The 21,104-nt window shown below is 45.2% G+C and overlaps 1 protein-coding gene and 1 pseudogene across 1 annotated transcript; both read right to left on the bottom strand.

The window, feature by feature from the left end:
• Positions 1-4,391: 4,391 nt before the first annotated feature.
• LOC142246506 (E3 ubiquitin/ISG15 ligase TRIM25-like) lies at positions 4,392-6,414 on the bottom strand. The gene has a single exon (XM_075319568.1). It carries the CDS (start codon positions 6,002-6,004, stop codon positions 4,445-4,447), a length of 1,560 nt encoding a protein of 519 aa, XP_075175683.1. The 5' UTR covers positions 6,005-6,414; the 3' UTR covers positions 4,392-4,444.
• Positions 6,415-12,591: 6,177 nt separating this feature from the next.
• On the bottom strand, positions 12,592-14,168 carry LOC142246505 (E3 ubiquitin/ISG15 ligase TRIM25-like; annotated as a pseudogene).
• Positions 14,169-21,104: the final 6,936 nt, after the last annotated feature.

Here is a 21,104-nt window from a genome sequence, read left to right as displayed (position 1 = left end):
ATGGTAGTGCCCACTCATCACTAGTTATGAGTACTGAGCACCCGAGCATGGTAGTGCCCGCTCATCACTAGTTACCAGTACTGAGCACCTGAGCATGATACTGCCCACTGATCACTAGTTACCAGTACTGAGCACCTGAGCATGGTAGTGCCCGCTCATCACTAGTTACCAGTACTGAGCACCTGAGCATGGTAGTGCCCGCTCATCACTAGTTACCAGTACTGAGCACCCGAGCATGGTAGTGCCCACTCATCACTAGTTACCAGTACTGAGCACCCGAGCATGATACTGCCCACTCATCACAAGTTACCAGTACTGAGCACCTGAGCATGGTAGTGCCCGCTCATCACTAGTTACCAGTACTGAGCACCTGAGCATGATAGTGCCCACTCATCACTAGTTACGAGTACTGAGCACCCGAGCATGGTAGTGCCCGCTCATCACTAGTTATGAGTACTGAGCACCCGAGTATGATAGTGCCCACTCATCACTAGTTACGAGTACTGAGCACCCGAGCATGGTAGTGCCCGCTCATCACTAGTTATGAGTACTGAGCACCCGAGCATGATAGTGCCCACTCATCACTAGTTACGAGTACTGAGCACCTGAGCATGATAGTGCCCACTCATCACTAGTTACGAGTACTGAGCACCCGAGCATGATAGTGCCCACTCATCACTAGTTACCAGTACTGAGCACCCGAGCATGGTAGTGCCCGCTCATCACTAGTTATGAGTACAGAGCACCCGAGCATGGTAGTGCCCACTCATCACTAGTTACGAGTACTGAGCACCCGAGTATGGTAGTGCCCGCTCATCACTAGTTACGAGTACTGAGCACCCGAGCATGGTAGTGCTCGCACATCACTAGTTACCAGTACTGAGCACCTGAGCATGGTAGTGCCCGCTCATCACTAGTTACCAGTACTGAGCACCCGAGCATGGTAGTGCCCAATCATCACTAGTTACCAGTACTGAGCACCTGAGCATGGTAGTGCCCGCTCATCACTAGTTACCAGTACTGAGCACCCGAGCATGGTAGTGCTCGCACATCACTAGTTACCAGTACTGAGCACCCGAGCATGGTAGTGTCCGCTCATCACTAGTTACCAGTACTGAGCACCCGAGCATGGTAGTGCCCGCTCATCACTAGTTATGAGTACTGAGCACCCGAGCATGATAGTGCCCACTCATCACTGGTTACGAGTACTGAGCACCTGAGCATGGTAGTGCCCGCTCATCACTAGTTATGAGTACAGAGCACCCGAGCATGGTAGTGCCCGCTCATCACTATTGTGGATATCACTATGTCTTCCAAGTTTCTAGTTGAAACCGATATTTTTATACTGCACAGTCACGCACCCCCTCTCTTTGGACTTGTTCTAGGAAACAATGGAGTGAGAACTCGTTACTCTACATTCTTACATTGGTCACATATCTATCATTGCCACTGGAGAAAATTACTGACATTTTTCATATATCAGAATATAGAGAAAAGGAGTCACACAATGTATAGTTGTCCTATCTACTCTACCCTACACTCCCTGACCTTTCTGTGTTCATTAAATGATCAATATTTCAGCTTTGCAGCAACTTTATTTTCATAACCTAAACCCAATTTGGGAGGGTTTCAGCTTTCAAAAGAGTAATTTATAAAACCAATGGATGAATTTAAAATCAGGTTATAAGCTTTTATTTACAAAACATGGATAAGCGACAGAACTTCTGTCATGAACTGTATTTGTGGAACTAAAATAGTAGTCTTTTTTAAATTTGCAACTCTTTAGAATACAAAAAATTAGTTGGGCGATTATGGTAAGTATCTTGCCTTACATGGGTGCTATCGTTTCTTTCTGTAAGTCACAGGTGGGCGTAAATAGTTCAGCGCTAAACTCAGAAGTTCTAAAGACAGTGAATGGAGCAGAGGCCGAGCATGCACAGCCCTATTCCATTCTGAACGGGGGATACAAGGACCCATTCTCGGCATTTCAGGATCCCTGGGGGGGCCCAGCAGTTATACACCCAGTTATCAGAGAATCTTCCCTCATCCTATGGATAAGTGATAACTAGAATTTTGGAGGAAATAAGCCTTTAAGTTGTGGTTATGTGATGCTCTTATAGAAGACATAAGCATCAGGGGATCCAAACAATCAGTGGTGGAAAAGTGTCGGCGAAGTTTATATGTGATGTGAATGCAAAAATAACTAACAAATTGGTAATATTTAGAAATGAGACCTGTACATACTCCGAGCAGGACCTACCCCTCACCTCTTCCCTCCTGCTAATAAAATACAATTTATGTTTGGCTGCAACGTATTCTTCTAATAAGCGTGCCCCAGTCTCAAAAAAAGGAAACGGTAAGAACCTACTGCTGATATGTATGTGTTTATAAAGTGTATACAGTATGTAACTGCATGTATGTATTCCATGTGTGTATACAAAGTGTATATAGTATGTAACTGCATGAGTATATTCAGTATGTGTATACAAAGTGTATATAGTAAGTGCATGTATGTATTCCGATTGATCCTTTGTGGGTTTCTTTTAAAGCGCACCAATCACCAGGATTTTCCTATATAACCTAAAGCCAGTGCTATACTGGCACTATCAGGCTGATTCTATATACATACCATTAGTGGTCAGCTAGGATGTATAGGTTTTGAAACAGTCAAGTAAAGTTTGTAAAATGAGCAGCTTTTTGAATGACAGCAGCTGCCGATCAGCTGATAGCTGGGGGGTATTCATAGTGATTCCCGCCCCTCTGCCTCTCCATCCTCCCCCTGTTATTTATGTTAATTCCATTATAGAATCATTTTACTAAGGGACTAGAAGGACCTGTGCTGGTGTCATACCTATGTGACCAGAAAAGGCGGGGCCTCAGCCAACAGAAAAATAATGTTGCTTCCTGGTATCAGCTATGTTGGCTAAGGCCCCGCCCCTTCTGGTCACATGGGTATGACATCAGCACAGGTCCTTCTAGCCACTTAGTAAAACACTTCTATAATAGAATTAGCATAAATAACAGGGAGAGGACTGATAGGCAGGGGGGGCAGGAATCACTATGAAAACCCACCCCAGCTATCAGCTGATTGGCAGCTGCTGTCAATCAAAAAGCTGCTCATTTTACAAACTTTACTTTCTTGGATTTCAAAACCTATACGTCCGAGCTGACCACTATAGGTATGTAGAGACTCAGCCTGATAGTGCCAGTATAGCACTGGCTTTAGGTTATATAGGAAAATCCTGATGATTGGTGCGCTTTAAGTATTCGCTGATGTTTTCATGTGTTCATGACTTTTTCATAAAGTCAAAAACTGTATTTTTGAAAATATCTTTAACCTTTTTTTGCAACTTTTTTAGCAGTAAAAATCGCAGATTTCTCAGAAAATGCTCCAAAATAACTGGCATAAAGAAAATCACACCACATGGGGGGATGGGGGGGACTGAAGTAGAGTTGAGCAAAATTTTGAGACTTTTTATAAAAGTCGCATTTGATGAATAGGTCTAGAACACCTGGAAAAGACATTGGCGTAATCAGAAAACGAAATAATACCCCCTCATATGTATTCAGTGTGCGTATTAATGGGTGGGCGCTTTCCATCCCAGGGAGGGGGCTCAGTCCCAATTTTGCCTATGAACAATGCAAAGAATACAGAATGGGATCTAAACCTCCTCCACAACCAACGTCTCCAAATCATAACCGAAACGTAGATCTTTATTTCATTTGACAAAATCTGAAATACACAACGAATATTACAACCCCCATCATCCTCCACAGTCCAGGTGTTCTCCGTGATCAATACTAATAATGACAAACTGATCACACGTCCCCGGGGTCCTTTAAAGTTGCTATATTGAGGAGATTACTGAAGATTTTACCATGCTGGTATATAGCTAGAATAGGTCATCACTTTGTGATTGGTGGGGACCCCACAGTCCCTGAGAATGAAGGGGCCACAGAGCGGAATAAGTGCTGCGTCCCCTCTCCCTGTTTACCCTGCACAGCGGACTCCGGACCCCCTGATGTGCCCCCATCCACTGCGGCCATACTGCAGCTCCTGCATCTTGGGGGGGTCCAGAGCTCCGATGTGCAGGAGCCTGAACTAATGCTGCAGCCCCTTATTCTCAGGATCTGTGGGGTCCCAGGAGTCAGAAAGTGATGACATATCCCAGCTATATACCAGCACTTTATCACATAGGATTAACCCTTTACTGATTAATTGGCCTCAGAACAATTTACCTATTAATATATACATTCAGGTCAATCGATGATTCTGGATCTGACCTACAAGGAAGGCAAAAAAAAAATCCAATAGGAGAAATCCCCCTGACTCCCACCATATACATTGTATTATTAGAGGGTCCTGCTGATGCCTCACTATATACAGAGGTGTCCATGTGACAGTGAATAATGTGATTATCAGGTGACGTGGAGGACATCGGCCTCAGCTTCTTATTGTCACAGAGGCTCCTTCATACACATAGAAGACCACATGTAGGGGTTCAGTGAAGGAGGCGGTGAAGGTGTGTAAGTGTCTGATGGGGTCACACAGCTCATAGAAGGACAGACGCCCGGCCTCATAGTCTAAGAAGACTCCAAGTGTCGGATATGCTTGCTTTACACTGAGGGTTAATCCGACTGAGTTGTGCCATACTTCATATCCTCCATCATACATATCCAAACACCAAGATTTATCATTATAGCCAATACCAGACTGTCGTCCTCTCTTCTCTATACTAGGATAGGACAATCCGATGCCACATCCTCCTATCTGGTTCCACTCTACCTCCCAGTAATGTCGTCCTGAGGAGAGGCCACATCTGCTTAACACCTGAGGGAACGTCACAAATCTTCCTGATGATTTTGGCCTTTCCTGTTCTCTATCTGATTCTGTTGCTGTTTTCAGATCTTCTGATATCGTCACCCATCTATTAGCAGTGTCCACATCCAGCAATATGTCTGGGACATGGACCCCGAGCTCTGATGTTACATTGGTGACAATATCCCTCATAGATCGGTGTAAGGTCAGTGAGATCAGAACCTCATCCAGATCCTCCTCAGAACTGACCTCTCCACCATCTCCCCCTGTGTCCTCCTCACCTCCATGGCTACACTCTGTAATGTCACTCTCTTGTAAGAGTCTTATTGGGTCAGTGACACGACACATTTCCTCCACATGACCCATCTTCCTGGATAGCTTGTCCTCCTGTATTTCCAGCTTCTTGATCAGATGAGATATCTGGGACACAATCTTCTCCTCCTGCCTGGAGACCTCGCTCAGCGCTTTCTTTTCTGCCATTTCCAGTTGCTTCCTAATGTCCATAAATATCTTACTGACGTTCTTCCTCTTATCGGAAGCTTTTTCCTGGATCTTCCTCTTTTGATTCTGCAGATTCTGGACTTTTGTGTGAATTTCTTTTTTTTGTGGGTTTACTCTGTCCAGATATTTCCTCAGTTTCTCCTTCTTCTTTTCAGACGTCTCATCTAGAAGTTCCACCTGGTGTCCCCGGTGTTCACCAACCAGACAACAAGAAGCACATACAAAAGCCGCGTCCTGCGGGCAGTAATATTCGAGAACCTTCTGGTGGAGGGAACATTTTTTGTTGCAGGTGGGTTCTGTTAATATATGATCAGCAGTTTTGTTGTGGGCTGTCAGGTGTTTGCTACATAGAGCGTTCTCACACTGCAGACAGGATCTCACAGCCGGGACAGGAGACTTTGTACAGTAAGTGCAGAAGATTCTGGTCTCCTCCATCTCAGGCTGAGTAGATGAGAAACGCTCCACCATATTCTCCAGATCCTGGATCTTCTCCAGGGCCGGACGCTCCGGATATTGTGCTCTGCAGTCAGGGCATGAATACACTCCAGCCGCCTCCTGTGCATCCAGCGCACTCACAATACACGAGCGGCAGAAGAAGTGTCCACATCTCAGGGATACGGGATCTGTATAGAGGCTCAGGCAGATGGAGCAGTCCAGCTCGTCCCTCAGCTCAGCAGACGACATTGTAGAGTGAAAGAGCCGAAAGCTAAAAAATTTCCTTACATAAGAAGGGCGGACATTTTCTAAGAATACATTTTTAGCCCCTGCAGCTCAGAAACTGTGTTTACTGCTGATTTTCACAGAGGAAAATAATTGACAAAATATGGTGTAGGATTTCAGATGTAGTTGTTGTAGTGACCCAACCTGTTTATAGCATAAGGAGAATTCACCACAAGAACAAGGAAGAAAAGTAAGTAGAAAACCCACTAAACATGACTACATAAAAGGGTAGACTGGCCCAAATGTTAAAAAAGGTGAATTCAATTTTTTTACCCATCAGACTCAACGAAAAGTTATATTCACTACAGGTAATCTGTACTTGGTTGACGATCGGCTCATTCTCTGCCAATCCCTTCACTGGCTTCCCATTGCCCAAAGACTCCAGTTCAAAATCCTAATCATGACCTACAAAGCCATCCACAACCTGTCTCCTCTCTACATCTGTGACCTAGTTTCCCGGTACCTACCAGAACGCAACCTCTGATCCTCACAAGATCTCCTTCTCTACTCCCCTTTTATCTCCTCTTCTCACAATCGCATACAAGATTTCTCCCGTGCCTCCCCCATACTCTGGAACTCTCTACCACAACATATCAGAGTCTCACCTACCGTGTAATCCTTCAAATGGAACCTGAAGACCCACCTCTTCCAACAAGCCTACAACCTACCGTAACCCTCAGTCCACTATACCGCTGCCCGACCAGCTTTACCCTCACCTACTGTATCCTCACCCATCCCTTGTAGATTGTGAGGCTCGAGGGTAGGGTCCTATCTCCTTTTGTACCAATATGTGCCTTGTATTTTCCTTTATTATTGTACTTCTCTATAGATGCCCCTCCTTTTTTTCACATGTAAAGTGCCATGGAATGAATGGCGCTATAACAATAAATAATAATAATTCTTGAAGAACATGGAAGCCTCATGCTTCCCAATGTTCACCTCTTGACATAAAGCAAAAAAGTTTTGTTTTTTTTATTGGCCTTCAGATCGATTTCGAACTATAGTGACTTGATGGAGGAACACTCTTTAGAAAGATCGATCTTGGTCTTCTCCGTTGTTATCTTGATAGTATCAAGCCATTGAGTTGCCGGTCTTCCACTTCGCCTTGTCCCTTCTATTCTTCCGACGATGATGTTTTTTATGGACACTGGTAAAGAAATAATCAGTAGATATCCATAATTTACCAAATATGTTATGTTACGTGTTATATACCAACTTAATAAAATTATGTTTAATTTCAGCTAAAAGAAATTAAGGCTAATTTTGGAGATATTTGTAGAATGTTCTATATCATTCTATTCTATAGCTAAGATGTGTTCTCCTAAACAAGATGCCTTCAAGTTTTTTTCCAACAGAATTATCCTTGAAAACTAATAACTGTTTATATTTGGTTATGATGAACTGTTTTCGTATTCCTGATGTCCAACATTCTTTGGTCTGGGCATGTGCAGAAACTCCATGGCTGTGGGACAGACTTTTGATATAAATAATGCACCCTTTTGCAACAGGTCAGATCCCTCTCTTATATTCATAGGGATCCTATAAACATCTTTTGTAGCTTATCTTTTGTATCTCATTTAATTATCACTTAATTCTAAATAAATGTTCCTTTTATTCAAATCACCTGTGTAGACCGTATGATTGCTAGAGGTTTCATATTAGGTGGCGGAGAATGCGGGTGTCACGATTCCTATGTGCAGAACGTTCTGCGTGTTAGCTCAGGACACCATCAGTCGTACTTCCTGGTTACAGTTATTCTATTGGCTCCTAGGTGTAACACCTGCCTGGATCCACAGACTCAGATGGGCTGTAATGGGGAGGCTAGAGGGAAGCCACTCACCAAGCAGGACCCCCAGAACCCTGAAACCCTTTAACCCCTATACAGGGATTTGGAATTATACAGGGCCCCGGTGATCACTACCTGTGGAAGGCTGCAGTCCGATGAGAGTAGTCATCAGGCAGGGTCAAACCAGGATTTGCGGAACAGGGACAGAATCGGCAGGCAATGACGAAGTCAGAAAACGTAGCAGAGGTCAAATCCGGATCGGGCAGTGAGGTACAAAAACAGTAGGCAGGAGGGTAGTCAGAAAACACGCAGAAGTCAGAACACAGGAATCACCAAACAGAATAGGACGTAACAGGAGCCAGGAAATCAGAAGTATCTCTGGCAGAGGTCATGTGACAGGAGGGGGAATAAGAAGAGTGTGGTGTCTTCCCATTGGCTGTAGCTGAATGATGGTACTTCAGCTGGGAGACACATGCCACCCACAGTCAGCCAGTGGTACTGCAGATCCCCAGGAAACCCAGACCAGTGGATGAGCGGAGCCTGCGCCCACCGGTGCCGCTGGCATCGACTCCTCTCCCATCACCAGCACTATCCACGTCAGGAACACGGCGTCGCCTAGCGATCGGAGTAGAAGTCCATGGAGCGGACTCCGGTTGTGACGTAACACTATGGTGCTCAGTGTTCAGAGCTTGGCCTCTCGACTCCAGACTGTTGTTGACCCGTCTCTGCCTGTCCCCCCCTGTTTCTGTTGTTACTTCCCGGCTTCTGACCTCGGACGTTCTCCTGACCATGTCCCCGTCTGCTCCCTGTATTTTTGTAGTATTCTCCTGGAACCCTGACCTTTGGCTTGTACTTTGACCTTGTCTCTGTCTGCCCCCATGTACAGTCGTGCCCTTCTGGTTTATGATCTTGGCCTCTCTGACTACCTCTCCATTTACTGCATGCAAGTAGTGTCTAGCATCACCTAGTGATAGTCATCACAGCGGGCATATCCAGCAACCTTGGTTACCTTGCAAAGGCAACTCAAACAAAAAGATCTACAGGACAGACAATTGGGGATTTTGGCTGCAGGAAATATTGCCAATTTCTCTCACAAATGACTCTAGCTTTACTGTATGTGTTATGATAGTATAATCATCTCACAAGGGAGAAATAGGCAAAGCACTAAATACTGCACCGGCCCAGCTGGTTCCTGTACAGACTAGAGATTCGGACCCCACAGTTCCTAGTGGTACCTGCCTTGGTTAGAATGACCCTAACCCTACAGTAAAAGATGGCAACTTGGACCTTGGACCTTTTCTTCCTGAACGGGCGTCGAGTACTTCACGTACCTCCTAAATAATCAAAGGGGAGAACAGAGTGTGGTTTACTTACAGAAAGGAAGAAGTGCTGAGATAGGTAGGGATCCCAGAGTGAGGAAACACAAACCATGTAAAACAAAGTAATGAAAGTACTGTTCGATAGTATGCCACCTACTTCCTAGCTGCTAACAGAAGATAGGTGCTGTCACAGGTGTGTCACGGGTGACCTGTAGTGTCCGGCAATAGAAGGTCACAGCTACTTGGCTGCGCAAAATGCTCCCTGACTTTCTATTATTCCTGATGTCAGTATTCAGTGTACTAGGTATGCTGGGTTTTCATCTTTTTCCCTTTAGGACCCTGGGGAGCGCCTCTGCTCTTCAACTGCTAATAGTCTGTATTACCCCTTGATTTAGATACTCTCATTTTTCTTGAACTTGTGCTGTTGATATTCAGTTCTTTCACAATCTCTGGATGCAAGCAGGCGGCTTGCACTCATCTGTAGGATAGTTGCTGCTCTCTGCTGAACTTCATCCTGAGGCATCTGAAGATACGTTTTTCATGCACTTTCCCCAGATGTGTGCTCCCTGTGTCTTCTTCCGTGTTTAGTGGGGTTGATGAAAAGCTCATCCAACCCGTTCCCTATCTAGGGCCCAGGTCTGGGGTCATTCTAGGGTGAGGTATCCAGCACGGCACAGAGGTACAGAACCTATCTAGAGGGGGGTGAGGGACCCCAGGGGCCAGCGGTAGGTTTGGTCAGGGGTTACCATCTCCCTCTTCCCTAGATGCAGGGCTTCCCTTCCCTTTCGCCGTTCACTTGGTTCTCCCCCGTAGCTAGCGTGACAGGTGCAGAGTGAAGAGCTAAAATAGCAGAGGGATAAACCCCAGCTAGTCTTACGCTGACTGGCATATACAATGGCAGTATGGCTGGACATCTAAATAAGAATATCACCAGAAGGAAAGGTATATATAGCCATACCCAAAAGGTGATTGGACAAACAAATGGGTAAAAACCACCTGTTAACCTAAAAGACTAAAGCAAGTATAAAAGGATAGTAAACACCCAGAGAACAGGTGCATCTGCTGTGGCTCAGTGGACAGTTATGCCGACCAGGGTCAAGAGTGTGAACTCCAATGCAAGAGAGTGGGTTTTTGTGTCCTACTAACTAGTGTAGGGAATCAGCTCTGGTAGGCAATGGCAGGGACGCAGTGAAGAGGCACCCACAGGATTTCAGCCCAAAAAGTCAGTGTTTTATTCACACTGATAACAAAAATAAAAGCACAGTCTTACGTCAGACAGGAATGCTAAGGAAAAGTCCAGCTTGTCAAGCAGCTTAACAAAGGTCCCCATGCAACACGCCACACAAAATAATGGGCCCCACACAACCCTCTACACTGTATAATTGTCCACATACAGCATAATGACCCCCATATAGCCCTCCAAACAGTATAGTGGCCCCCACACAGCCCTTCGAAAAGTATAAATTTCACCACACAACCCTCAAAACATTATAATGGCCTCCACACAACCCTCTACACTGTATTATGGTCCACATACAGCACAATGACCCCCACATAGCTCTCCAAACAGTATAGTGGCCCCCACACAGCCCTTCGAACAGTATAAATTTCACCACATAGCCCTCCAAACATAATGGCCTCCAAACAACCCTCAAAACAGTATAATGGCCCCCACACAGCCCTTCGAACAGTATAAATTTCACCACACAGCCCTCCAAACATAATGTCCCTCAAACAACTCTCAAAACAGTATAATGGCCCCCAAAGAACATTGAAAACAGTATAATGGCCCCTAAACAACACTCAAAATAGTATAATGGCCCCTAAACAACACTCAAAATAGTATAATGGCCTCTAAACAACACTCAAAATAGTATAATGGCCCCTAAACAACACTCAAAACAGTATAATGGCCCCCAAACAACACTCAAAATAGTATAATAGCTTCCACACAGCCCTCCAAATAGTGTAATGCCCCCCCACACAGCCATGCAAACAGTATAAGGCGGCACCACATAGCACTTTAAACAGTATAATGTTCTTCCATGTGGATATTGATCTGCAAAGCTATGATCTCTCACTTGTTCTCCTCAATGTGCACCTGTTGTTGTATTATATAGTTTGGGATCTTTTTTATGATATGTGTCTACTAAATTAATTGATTATACTTTTAGATTTGACTGCTGCTTTCTGACAAATGTTCATGTATGAAGAATCCTATCCATATGACACCTGCCTGAGGCTGTACAGCAGCTCCCGGAGGTTGTGCAGAACTCTTCATACGGGCTCTATTCTGCATACGGTCCCGTCTACTGGGACTTTACATTTTCATCTAAGAAAAATACAAGAAGAATCTGAAAAATCTGAAAATATAAATGATCCCGTTCTTGGTATCAATTGGGCCCCAGCAATTGTGCCACCAAAAATGTTCCCATAATGTTCCCATAAAACCATAAATGTTTCTGGTTTGAGCATTAAGCAGAAAGAAATAGGAAGAGAAATCAATAACAACATATTATATTCTTATTTTATTACTTTATTTTTAGCATTTACAAGAGAGAAACATACAACACAGACAGTAAAACCCATCATCCTGTGCTCTTTGCTTAAATCAAGACTCGGCCTCCAGCTTTTTTCTCCTGTTTAGCAGAACTCAGATTATCTCTATAGACAGAGCTGATTTAGTGCTGCGCCCTTCCCTGTTTTGCCTGCACAGCGCCCTCCGGACCCCCTGATATGACCCCCATGCACTGCGGCCGTACTGCAGCTCCTGCACCGGGGGAGTCCGGACCTCCGCTGTGCAGGATTATTCTCAGGATCGGTGGGGGTCTCACAAGTAACATATCCCAGCTACATGTCTCTACGCGCCCTACGTCATCCACACTAGCCAGCATTGAGGTCTTGCGCAGGCGCACTTTGATCTACCCTGAGTAGGGCAGATCAAAGTATTGTAGTGCGCCTGCGCAGGACCTCAATTCCGGCATGTGTAGATGACATAGGACGCATCATGCACCCAGGCTTCAGAAGGAGGAGGACAAAGATGGACGAAATAGGAGGCATTGGACCTGGAGAACGAGACACCCATCCGACCAGTCTGCACCACACCGCTTGTTAGGTGAGTATTATAAAATAATTTTTACATTCTACACAGCGGCCTGGGCTCTCATATACAGCATGTTAGAATACTGTATATAACCCCACTGGTGGTGGCCGCAGCTTATAGTCGCCATATCTGGTGACAGGTTCCCTTTAATGATTAACAATTATTAGCCTCAGGACTTTTCACCCATTAGTATTTCCATTCTGCTCAATCATCTGATTTCGAAGGGAACAAATTACAATAGGAACCTCCCCCCATGAAAACCACCAAACACATTGTATTATTAGAGGGTTCTACAGATGTGTCCATGTGACAAGTAATAATGTGATTATCAGGTGACGTGGAGGACATCGGCCTCAGCTTCTTATTGTCACAGAGGCTCCTTCATACACATAGAAGACCACATGTAGGGATTCAGTGAAGGAGGCGGTGAAGGTGTGTAAGTGTCTGATGGGGTCACACAGCTCATAGAAGGACAGACGCCCGGCCTCATAGTCTAAGAAGACGCCAAGTGTTGGATATTTTGGCCTTACATCGAGGGCTAATCTTAATGAATTGTTAAATACTTTATACACGTCACCATACATAGAGAAACACCAAGATTTATCAACATATATAATACAAGACTGCCGTCCTTCCCTCTCTATACTGGGATAGGACAATCCGATGCCACATCCTCCTATCTGGTTCCACTCCACCTCCCAGTAATGTCGTCCTGAGGAGAGGCCACATCTGCTTAACACCTGGGGGAAATGAAGAAATCTTCCTGATGATTTTGGTCTCTCCAGTTCCTCATCAGAATCTGTTGCTGTTTTCAGATCTTCTGATATCTTCACACATCTATGGGCAGTGTCCACATCCAGCAATATGTCGGGGACATGGACCCCGAGCTCTGATGTTACATTGGTGACAATATCCCTCATAGATCGGAGTAAGGTCAGTGAGATCAGACCCTCATCCAGATCCTCCTCAGAACTGACCTCTTCATCATCTCCCCCTTTGTCCTCATCACGTCCATGGCTACACTCTGTAATGTCACTATCTTGTAAGAGTTAAATTGGGTCGGTGACACCACACATCTCCTCCACGTGACGCATTTTCCTGGACAGTTCGTCCTCCTGTATTTTCAACTTCTGGATCAGATGAGATATCTGGGACACAATCTTCTCCTCCTGCCTGGAGACCTCACTCAGCGCTTTCTTTTTGGACATTTCCAGTTGCGTTTCAATGTTTATAAATCTCTTACTGATGTTCTTCCGCTTATCAGAGACTTTCTCCTGGATATTCCTCTTATAAGCCTGCAGTTTCTTGACTCGTGTCTGGATTTTTGCTTTTTGCCAGCTTAGTTTATCCAGATATTCCCTCAGTTTCTCCTTCTTCTTCTCAGAAGCCTCATTTAGAAGCTCCACCAGGTGTCCTCGGTGTTCGTCAACCAGACAACAAGATGCACATACACAAGCTGCGTCCTCCGGGCAGTAATACTCCAGAACCTTCTTGTGGAAAGAACATTTTTTTATTTCCAAAGGAGTCAGTGGGTTCTGTTAATACATGATTCACTGAATTATTGTGGGCTGTTAGGTGGTCATCACAGAGAGCGTTCTCACACTGCAGACAGGACTTCACAGCCAAGAGAGGAAAATCACAGTAAGTGCAGAAGATTCTGGTCTCTTCCATCTCAGGCTGAGTAGATGAGAAACGCTCCACTATGTTCCTCAGCTTCAGGTTCTTCTCCAGATCCGGACGCTCCGGATATTCTGCTCTGGAGTCAGGACAGGAATACACTCCAGCTGCCTCCTGTGCATCCAGCGCACTCACAATACACGAGCGGCAGAAGAAGTGTCCACATCTCAGGGATATAGGATCTGTATAAAGCTTTAGGCAGATGGAGCAGTTCAGCTCGTCCCTCAGCTCAGCAGACGCCATTGTAATGAGAAAAAGCAGGAACCGAAAGCTAAAAGGTTTCCTTATATAAGAAGGGCGGACATTTTCTGACAATAAACTATTAGCCCCTGCAGCTCAGAAACCGTGTTTACTGATGATTTTTACTGAAGAAATAATAATTTACAAAATATGGTGTAGGATTACAGATGTAGTTGTAGCAACTCCACCTATTTATGGCATGAGGAAAATCCACCATTTGCACAAGAAACGACAAGAAGCAGAAAGCCACCAAACTGCACAACATAAAAAAGTGGTCCCCAACCTTTCTGAACTTGAGAGCCACATTCAGCTCTTAAAAAGGTTTGCAAGCCATATTCAGCTCTGAGAGAGGGTCGCAAGCCATATTTAGCTCTTAGAGAGGGTCAGGAGCCATGTTCAGCTCTTAGAAAGGGTCGAGAGCCACATTCAGCTCTTAGAAAGGGTCAAGAGCCACATTCAGCTCTTAGAAAGGGTCGAGGGCCACATTCAGCTCTTAGAAAGGGTCAAGAGCCACATTCAGCTCTTAGAAAGGGTCAAGAGCCACATTCAGCTCTTAGAAAGGGTCGAGAGCCACATTCAGCTCTTAGAAAGGGTCAAGAGCCACATTCAGCTCTTAGAAAGGGCCAAGAGTCACATTCAGCTCTTAGAAAGGGTTGAGAGCCCCATTCAGCTCTTAGAAAGGGTCGAGAGCCACATTCAGCTCTTAGAAAGGGTCGAGAGCCCCATTCAGCTCTTAGAAAGGGTCGAGAGCCACATTCAGCTCTTAGAAAGGGTCGAGAGCCACATTCAGCTCTTAGAAAGGGTCGAGAGCCACATTCGCAGCTCTTAGAGAGGGTCAAGATCCACATTCAGCTCTTAGAAAGGGTCAAGAGCCACATTCAGTTCTTAGAAAGGGTCAAGAGTCACATTCAGCTCTTAGAAAGGGTTGAGAGCCCCATTCAGCTCTTAGAAAGGGTCAAGAGCCACATTCAGCTCTTAGAAAGGGTCGAGAGACACATTCAGCTCTTAGAAAGGGTCAAGAGCTACATTCAGATCTTAGAAAGGGTCGGGGGCCCCATTCAGCTCTTAGAAAGGATCGAGAGCCACATTCAGCTCTTAGAAAGGGTCAAGAGTCACATTCAGCTCTTAGAAAGGGTCAAGAGCCACATTCAGCTCTTAGAAAGGGTCGAGAGCAACATTTAGCTCTTAGAAAGGGTCGAGAGCCACATTCAGCTCTTAGAAAGGGTCAAGAGCCACATTCAGCTCTTAGAAAGGGTCGAGAGCCCCATTCAGCTCTTCGAAAGGGTCAAGAGCCACATACAGCTCTTAGAGAGGGTCGAGAGACACATTCAGCTCTTAGAAAGGGTCAAGAGCCACATTCAGCTCTTAGAAAGGGTCGAGAGCCCCATTCAGCTCTTAGAAAGGGTCAAGAGTCACATTCAGCTCTTAGAAAGGGTCAATAGTCACATTCAGCTCTTAGAAAGGGTCGAGAGCCACATTCAGCTCTTAGAAAGGGTCAAGAGCCACATTCAGCTCTTAGAAAGGGCCAAGAGTCACATTCAGCTCTTAGAAAGGGTTGAGAGCCCCATTCAGCTCTTAGAAAGGGTCGAGAGCCACATTCAGCTCTTAGAAAGGGTCGAGAGCCCCATTCAGCTCTTAGAAAGGGTCGAGAGCCACATTCAGCTCTTAGAAAGGGTCGAGAGCCACATTCAGCTCTTAGAAAGGGTCGAGAGCCACATTCGCAGCTCTTAGAGAGGGTCAAGATCCACATTCAGCTCTTAGAAAGGGTCAAGAGCCACATTCAGTTCTTAGAAAGGGTCAAGAGTCACATTCAGCTCTTAGAAAGGGTTGAGAGCCCCATTCAGCTCTTAGAAAGGGTCAAGAGCCACATTCAGCTCTTAGAAAGGGTCGAGAGACACATTCAGCTCTTAGAAAGGGTCAAGAGCTACATTCAGATCTTAGAAAGGGTCGGGAGCCCCATTCAGCTCTTAGAAAGGATCGAGAGCCACATTCAGCTCTTAGAAAGGGTCAAGAGTCACATTCAGCTCTTAGAAAGGGTCAAGAGCCACATTCAGCTCTTAGAAAGGGTCGAGAGCAACATTTAGCTCTTAGAAAGGGTCGAGAGCCACATTCAGCTCTTAGAAAGGGTCAAGAGCCACATTCAGCTCTTAGAAAGGGTCGAGAGCCCCATTCAGCTCTTCGAAAGGGTCAAGAGCCACATACAGCTCTTAGAGAGGGTCGAGAGACACATTCAGCTCTTAGAAAGGGTCAAGAGCCACATTCAGCTCTTAGAAAGGGTCGAGAGCCCCATTCAGCTCTTAGAAAGGGTCAAGAGTCACATTCAGCTCTTAGAAAGGGTCAATAGTCACATTCAGCTCTTAGAAAGGGTCGAGAGCCACATTTAGCTCTTAGAAAGGGTCGAGAGCCACATTCAGCTCTTAGAAAGGGTCGAGAGCCCCATTCAGCTCTTAGAAAGGGTCAAGAGTCACATTCAGCTCTTAGAAAGGGTCAATAGCCACATTCAGCTCTTAGAAAGGGTCGAGAGCCACATTTAGCTCTTAGAAAGGGTCGAGAGCCACATTCAGCTCTTAGAAAGGGTCAATAGCCACATTCAGCTCTTAGAAAGGGTCGAGAGCCACATTCAGCTCTTAGAAAGGGTCGAGAGCCCCATTCAGCTCTTAGAAAGGGTCAAGAGCTACATTCAGCTCTTAGAGAGGGTCGAGAGACACATTCAGCTCTTAGAAAGGGTCGAGAGCCCCATTCAGCTCTTAGAAAGGGTCGAGAGCCCCATTCAGCTCTTAGAAAGGGTCGAGAGCCACATTCAGCTCTTAGAAAGGGTCAAGAGTCACATTCAGCTCTTAGAAAGGGTCAAGAGCCACATTCAGCTCTTAGAGAGGGCTTTGAGCCACATCCAGATTCCACCCACACACACCGTAGTGACATCCAGAACCCTCATTAATGGTATAATGACAGCCAAAGATTTTCCGTAAAAAACACACCAAGGTAGAATATCAAGATCCAAGGGTTCCCACAATACCGCAGTTCAGTATTCTCGCATCAAGCAGTCTTACTATACGGTCACATCGAGCTTCAAACATCTCCTCTGACAGGTAATATCAACCTGTCTCCAGCCTACCACACTTATCTCTAAACTTCCAAGGTCCGTATGTAGGCATCCAGATCTGCTCTTCTATGTATGGCTACTCACATAATTCACCATCTGGAGACCCGCTCTACATAGCTGTTTGCTAGACTTGGTGCTAATGAAACAAGCTGGCAGACAGCAACGAGCCACAGATCACAGGTCCGCGAGCTATATGTGGCTCTAAGCCACAGGTTGGAGACCTTAGACTTAAAAGATAAGTGTTAAAGTAAATCTGAATTCTATCTATTTCCATCAGATTCAAGGAAAAGTAGCTCTCTACAGGTAATCGCTGTACTTGTTGATGATGGACTCATTCCTGAAGAATAGTGTTACGGGTGTGTCATGGGTGGACAATCATGTGCTTTCTGGCAATAGAAGGTCACAGCGTTTAGCTGCGCAAAATGCTCCCTGACTTTCTATTGTTCCTGCTGTTAGTATTCATTGTATTAGGTAGCTTTCCTTCTGGATTTGCATCTCTTCCCCTTTTAGGCTATGTGCGCACGTTTTGTAGCGCAGCGTAACTGCATGCGTCCTGCGTCCCCTGCACAGTCTATGGAGATTGTGCAGGGGCCGTGCGCACGTGGCGTTTTAGAGCGCAGCGCTTCGGCTTCTGCCGAAGCGCTGCGTTCTAAGAAGTGACATGTCACTTCTTCCGTGCGCTTTGCCGGCAGCTCCTGCTCTGTCTATGGCAGGAGCTGCAGGCAGAGCGCATGGAATCTGCTTTTTTTTTTTTCACTACGGATATTTCTCCAGCGATTTAAAGCGCACATGTGCTCTTCAGATCGCTGCAGAAATTTCTGCAGTGACTGTACGCAACGTGCGCACATAGCCTAAGACCGAGAAAACCCTCCTTCTATCCAGTTGCTGATTATCAGTATTCTCCATGTGCTTAAATACTCCCATCTTCCCTGGACTTGTGCTGGTGATATTATTCAGTTAATTCATGTCTTGGTTGCAAGCAGGTGGCTTGTACCTGAGTCATCTGTGGATAAGCAGCTCATGCATTGTACGCTGTGTGTCCTCCTTGTGTCTTCGTTAGTGTTTAGTGGGGTTGTTGAAGAGTTCATCCTATTTGTTCCGTTTTTAGGGTCCAGCACTAGGGTTACCTAGGGTCAGGTATCCAGCTCGGCGCAAAGGTGCGGAACCTATATAGGGTGGTGAGAGACCCAGGGCCTAGCAGTAGGTTTGGTCAGGGGGTCACCAACTCCTCCTTTCCTAGACACAGGGTTTCCCTTTTGCTGTTCACTTGGAACTTCCCTGCTTATGTTTTGCTATTGAATTGTTTAATTATTACAAATATTCGACATTCTGTGGTCTAGGCAAACATAGAATCTCCATGGCTGCGACAGAATTTTGTCTCACATACTCCACCCTATTGCAACAGGTCAGATACCTCCGTCATATTCATAGTTGCCCCTTTCATATCTTATCTTTTCTACTTCCTTTAATTGTAACTTTAATTCATTTTCTTATTATTCAAATCACCTCTGAAGACTCAATCATCTTCACAATTGACTTGAATAAAAGGAAAACGTATTTAGAATAAAACTTACAAGTAACAGAGATAGATAAAGATAAGATATATGTCATGGCTGTGCCACGGCCGGCTGACAATCTAGTGACAGCGAGTGTTAGAAAATCCTAGAGATTGGTAGCACGTCTTGTTATCTGACAGTTCCCTGTTTCTGCAGCAGCGGACTCAATGACCCTGGGAAACTGTTAGTTTTTCCTCTCAGTTGCCAGCCTCTGACTTCTTTTATTAACCTCACCCTGGTGTGGTTTGAGTGCAGTTTATTGTTATCCTTGGCTGTCGTCTGCAGCATCTCCTCATGTTGTTCCAGAGACATTTGTGGTAGCTGCTCCTCAGATAAGTGTTTGACTTTTGCCATCTACATGGGCTCAGGTGGTAGTATTCGTGTTTGCCATGTATTGTTTCCTTTTGTCTCCAATAAGTGTTAATGGTGTTGACAAGTCCTCATACCCGTCATCCTTAACAAGGGCCCAAATTAGGGTTTCCTAGGGTCAGGTATTCAGTTTGGTGACAGGTGTGGAGCCTGTATAGGGTCGGTGAGGGTGAGCTGCAAGTTAATGTCAGGGGTCACCGCTTCCGCCTTTCCCTAGCGATAAGGCATTCCTTTCACCTTCCCTATGTATTGTACTATACGGCCGGTATAGCTTCTATCCTCAGCCGTGATAATATAAAAGATGTATATGGGACCCTTATGAATGTTTGAAAGGGATCTATCCTGTTGCAAAAGGGTAACAGTATTTTAATAAAATTCTGTCTCACAGCCATGTAGTTTCCATGAATGCAAAGACTGAATAATTGAACAATTCAAGTAAAACAGAATTATTTGTTCTCGAGGATGATTTTGGTGTCTTGTTTACGTGAGATTTTCTAATCTATAGTACAACATCTTGCAGAACATTCTACCGCTATCTGGAGGCTCAGCCTTGGGTTCTTTTATCTGAAACTAAACTTGATCTTAAAAATCTGTTACATAGCCGACATATCACAAGTAACATAGCATTGTCATAAATGGAGGTATGTGTGGAAAGCTGGGGGCATTGGCTCACTGTCAAGATCCACTCCATCCCCCCCCCCCCCTCTTGCTGTGAACAGATAATTAAAACAGCTTATCTGATGAAGATCAGACCTGGAGTGTGCATACAGAGTAATTAGCAGATAGCTGTCATTGTTGGATAATGATTTGGGCCAGCAGATGTGTCCCCTATCCCCCCACTAGCACATAGGTGGTAAACTCATGGGCATCAATGCTTTAACCTTGTGCAGCCTCTCTGTTTGTAATGCACAGACAGGACAAAGTAAAACAATATTTTAATTTTTTTTTAATTATAAACCTAGTTTTACAGGATCCATCTCATATTTTACCCTTCAGGCCAAAGGTTTTTTGCTATAGAGGAGAGAGAGAGAGAGAAGAGAGAAGAGAGGAGAGAGGAGAGAGGAGAGAGAAGAGAGAAGAGAGGAGAGACAGAAGAAAGAGAGAGAAGATAGAGAGGAGAGAAGAGAGAGGGGAGAGAGAAGAGAGAGAGGAGAGAGGGGAGGGAGAGAGAGAAGAGAGGAGAGAGAGAGAGAAGAGAGAGAAGAGAGAGGGGAGGGAGAGAGAGAAGAGAGGAGAGAGAGAAGAGAGAGAGAGGAGAGCTGAGGGGAACATAAGGCCCCTAAATGGACTTTCAGAGCCCAAATTGTGCCCCCAACTCCCCATAACCCTGATCCCCTCCCACCACACTTACTGTATTTCTCTTGCTTTGGCAACACTAATTGTATTTTGGTCCTGCCAATAACGCATATTTGAATTTGAGAAGAGAGAGAGAAGAGGGAGAGGAGAGAGAGGAGAGAGAAAAGAGAGGAGAGAAAGAAGAGAGAGAAAGGAGAGAGAGAAGAGAGAAGAGGAGAGAGAGGAGAGAGAGGAGAGAGAGAAGAGAGAGAGAGGAGAGAGAGAGGAGAGGGAGAGAGGAGAGAAAGAGAGATTTGGCAACACTAATTGTATTTTGGTCCTGCCAATAAAGCATATTTGAATTTGAATTTGAGAGAGAGGATAGAGGGAGAGAGGAGAGAGAAGAGAGAGGAGAGAGAGAAGAGAGAGAGAGGAGAGAGAAGAGAGAGGAGAGAGAGAAGAGAGAGAGAGGAGAGAGAAGAGAGAGGAGAGAGAGAAGAGAGAGAGAGGAGAGAGAGAAGAGAGAGGAGAGAGAGAGAAGAGAGAGAGAGGAGAGAGAGAAGAGAGAGGAGAGAGAGAGAAGAGAGAGAGAGGAGAGAGAAGAGAGAGGAGAGAGAGAAGAGAGAGAGAGGAGAG

This window comes from Anomaloglossus baeobatrachus, chromosome 7 (genome assembly GCF_048569485.1).
Source record: "Anomaloglossus baeobatrachus isolate aAnoBae1 chromosome 7, aAnoBae1.hap1, whole genome shotgun sequence".
NCBI lineage: Eukaryota > Metazoa > Chordata > Amphibia > Anura > Aromobatidae > Anomaloglossus > Anomaloglossus baeobatrachus.
This window is presented reverse-complemented; position numbering and strand designations above follow the sequence as displayed.

Excerpts from the sequence above, each read along its gene's own strand:
- LOC142246506 (XM_075319568.1), bottom strand. The coding sequence starts at position 6,004 with ATGTCGTCTGCTGAGCTGAGGGACGAGCTGGACTGCTCCATCTGCCTG.